Source organism: Eucalyptus grandis, chromosome 10 (genome assembly GCF_016545825.1).
Source record: "Eucalyptus grandis isolate ANBG69807.140 chromosome 10, ASM1654582v1, whole genome shotgun sequence".
In the NCBI taxonomy this organism is placed as follows: Eukaryota; Viridiplantae; Streptophyta; class Magnoliopsida; order Myrtales; family Myrtaceae; genus Eucalyptus; species Eucalyptus grandis.
This window is the reverse complement of record NC_052621.1, coordinates 32,515,012-32,518,639: the sequence shown is the minus strand read 5'-3', so window position 1 is coordinate 32,518,639 and position 3,628 is coordinate 32,515,012. Positions and strand designations below refer to the sequence as shown.

The 3,628-nt window shown below is 41.7% G+C and overlaps 1 protein-coding gene across 1 annotated transcript; it reads left to right on the top strand.

Annotated features, from left to right (window-relative positions):
- The first annotated feature begins 335 nt into the window (after window positions 1-335).
- LOC104431021 (2-oxoglutarate-dependent dioxygenase DAO-like) lies at window positions 336-1,491 on the top strand. Its single transcript, XM_039303574.1, has 2 exons — window positions 336-825; window positions 1,177-1,491. Exons 1-2 carry the CDS (start codon window positions 482-484, stop codon window positions 1,412-1,414), a joined length of 582 nt encoding a protein of 193 aa, XP_039159508.1. The 5' UTR covers window positions 336-481; the 3' UTR covers window positions 1,415-1,491.
- The last annotated feature ends 2,137 nt before the right edge of the window (window positions 1,492-3,628 follow it).

Below are 3,628 nucleotides of genomic sequence, written 5' to 3'. Positions count from 1 at the left end.
ATATTTGAAGCATTTTGAAAAAAATAATTATTCGCATGTAATATGGTTGATTGATTTTTTTTTTATATTTATTTAAAATGCCATTTCGTTGTCAAATTTTGAAAGCAAAATGAAAGGAAAAAAATGGATAAAATCAATGAGGAGATTGGAAAATCCAAAGTTATTTTTTCTATCGAGAGCTGGCGAAGAAATGGGAATGACGCAGACCAGGCATGGCCGAACGAAAAGCAGAGGGGAGCAGGGAGAGACAGTCTTCTCACGACTGCATATCAGCCAGGCAACACAGCACAAGAACCTCAAAAAGGGCTTGACTTGTTTGTTTTTTTCTCCTTCTTGCCCTAGCATGGAGGGTCCTATCGCCACACGGAATGTACCTCGTACGTCGATGGTGCAAATCATGCATGTTCTCTCACTGCTATAAACACAGGACTCAAGCTCAGTGAAAGAAGGCACTCGCCCAAAACAAGGAGAAAAAAAGAAGATGGGGGAAAGAGAAGGAATGAAGATTCCCGTGATCAATCTGCGAGGTTTCCTGTTACCATTCGAGAAGCTGAGAGAAGCCGGCGAGGAGTGGGGGTGTTTCCGGGTGTTGAACCACGGGATCTTGGAGGCGTTGATGGGGGAGATGAAGGCAGTGGTGAGGTCACTACTCGATCTTCCCATGGAGGCGAAGAAGAAGAACGAGGGCCAGGTGGTGGAAGGGAGTGGACACAAGGAGCCCACCAAGGCGAATCCTCTGTACGAATGTTGGGGGTTGGATGACATGGGCTCTGCTCAAGCTGTGGATGTGTTCTGTTCCCAGTCGCTTGCTTCACCTCATCAAAGGTTCAACCTTTCACTCTTTCTCATGGCGTAAAATTTAGTTTATGAGAAAAAATTGTTATCGATGCATACTTCATTCCCGGTCCGAGCAATAATTTTTACATTCGGTACCTTCACTGCTAAAGCACAAGCCAAAATATGTATTCTATGTCTGTTAAACTTCAGCTTTTGGAATTTGTACTCAGTTTTTCTGTTTCATGCCTAACATGTTTCTGTGTTAACAAAAAACGGAAACATGAGTTAAGCTGGAAAACAGTCATAAGATTGCTTTTTGTGATCTTTAATCCCTAGAGCTTGTCAGCGTCTTGTTTCCAACCAGAGATGATATTGAATCTTCTGTTCGTTTTACTTCAGAGAGATAATGAAGACCTATTGTAAAGCAATGCATGAACTGGCCATGGACATGGCAGACAAGCTAAGCAGATGCATGGGACCGGGCAGCGGCCTTTTCGAGAATTGGGCCTGCCAACTCTGGATGAATAAATACAGCTTCATCCCTGAAAGTGTTGGCTCTACTGGTGTACAACTGCACACGGATGCGGGATTCCTGACCATTCTTCAAAACGGCAACGCGGTGAGTGGTCTCAAATGATGGATAAGTCCGGTTCGTTTGTACCGATTGATCCTTGTTCAGGCACTTTTCTCATCATTCTCGGAGACATGGCTGTGGTACATGCCTTCTTCATCAATTAAGATACCATTGGAATTGTTTTAATAGTGTCCACCAGTCCGAGTATAACCGACGCCCGCCATTCAGACTGGAACCACGAACAAAGCATGATTGCCATATCGTTTTCCCTCTTCCATTTTGATCGGTTGAGAGTCTATAAATTAGCTGTGCGAGTCTGCTTTAGAATTCTTCTTGTCTTAACGGTTTTTAAATAGCGTTGATCACTCCTTGGGTTACATGTTCGAGGCATGGACCAACGGGAGATTGCGGCATGTGAAGCATTGAGTTCAATGCAAGGAAGGAAGAGCTTGGGCATCGATGGGTGCTTTTCTGTTGGGACCAAAGCAGGCAGCTATTGAAGCCCCAGAAGAGCTTGTGGATGCCGAACACCCACGCCTTTATGGCCCCCTTTACTCATACGGACTACAGGAAACTCCAGTCAGTTGGAAAATCGCACACCAGCGAAGCTCTCGCACTATTCCAAGTGGCATTTGAGATGTGATATGGACACGAGTCGCACCTCATGTCATTGACTCCGGGTTGCTATAGGCAAAACTTTGTGTCTTGTATGCAAGTCTAAGACGGTTGGTTGCGCTGATTTGTGCTCATCTGCGGAATACGTTATACTAGGTCTGCATCTATGCTTGTTGCAGTGCAGAAGCTATCTAGTAATCTGTAAGTGGTTACTGGCCTAGACAAATGCATGAGATGACCATGATAGACACTTGTTTTTTGACTAGAAAATCATTTCAATCAACCGTAACTTTTCCTAAAGGCAAACAGGATGAGAATAACACAAAATAAATAAAATAAAAACACAGCATTAGCAAGATAAAAAATAAAAGAAAATAATGGGTGAAAAGAAATAAATATTGCCGGAATTAATCTCATTCTCTTCATGTCCTCCTTAGTTTCTCTTCAGTCAACTCTCTTTCATTCCATTCCAAGGGTTATATAAGCACACTTAGCCATAACTGAGCTTCATCAATAGACATATGCTGAGGCCAAGGCATGTACCAATAGGAAGGGAAGGATCAATGGCTCGGCAAGGAGGTATGCTTCCTCGGTTTGAGAATGGCGCACCCATGTTTACGGTCTGTGCCATTGCGCCAACATGCTCCTTTGATCTTACGTTTGCTGAGGTGATGACTAATTGAACTGTAGGTAGATACACTCGGTCGCATTTCTCGGCCCGTTCGAATCATCTTCATCATTTGCTTCACCAAGCCACGGGCCTGCAAGTTTGGAGATTGTGTTACTGGGGACTCCAGGAGGTCGCATAATCACAGGCTAGGGTTCTTTTTCCACGCACGGGGACAAGTTTTCCGAGAAACTGACATGGGAAGAGAAACAACATTTCCTGTGATGATTGCAAGGGATTTTTCTCATTTTCTTTCTAATGGGGTTTTTATTTGATAGGACAAGTCAAGTCTGTCCGTCCATATTAGATCAAACCCGATCCATAAGGGAAGGACCCATAAGAGAAATGGGATAGTTATTTTTAAAGTGAAAATAACTGCAATATATAAATAAAAAATGAAGAACATAGGAAATAGTTTTGACATAATACGTTCTTTTCCTTCCCTTGAGATAATAGTGTATTCCCTTGAGATAACAGTGTACTCCTTGAAGAACGAAATTCCAGGGCTTCAATCAATTCTTCTGAGATTACAACAAGTACTTAATTTGTGGCAAACAAAATAAGTTAATTTCCGTGATAAACATTTCGATCAATGTTACATGTTTCCCAAGCATATTTCCGTTTTTTGTTTTCAGTATTTGATCGTTCGAGTATCGGTTTGTTTTTCAGGAATCCGTTTCCAACATTGGTATCGGAGCAATTTGTTTTTTGTTAAAAAAGTGGACGGTGTTAATTTTAGGATACAATTGAAACAATTCGACAAATTTTAGAACTTGATTGCACTTTTTGCAAGTTTTAGGATTCAATTGCATTTTCGTGACAAGTTTTAAGACTTTTATAGCACTTATCCCTATTTCTAATTAGTTGAGCTGTATTTTTACAAGATTCTATCAGGCTAGAGAAGAAGAAGTGTTTAGAGAAATATTGGGGTTTTTCACAAGCATGCACTTTACTTCAAGGGATTCCGCCCAACATATTCCACCATCTTTGCCTTT

What these genes read in the sequence shown, in the direction of transcription:
- LOC104431021 (XM_039303574.1), top strand. Translation starts at nt 482, where the DNA reads ATGGGGGAAAGAGAAGGAATGAAGATTCCCGTGATCAATCTGCGAGGT. An exon ending in CTTGCTTCACCTCATCAAAG is followed by an intron (nt 826 to 1,176) that starts GTTCAACCTTTC and finishes GTTTTACTTCAG; the next exon opens with AGAGATAATGAAGACCTATT.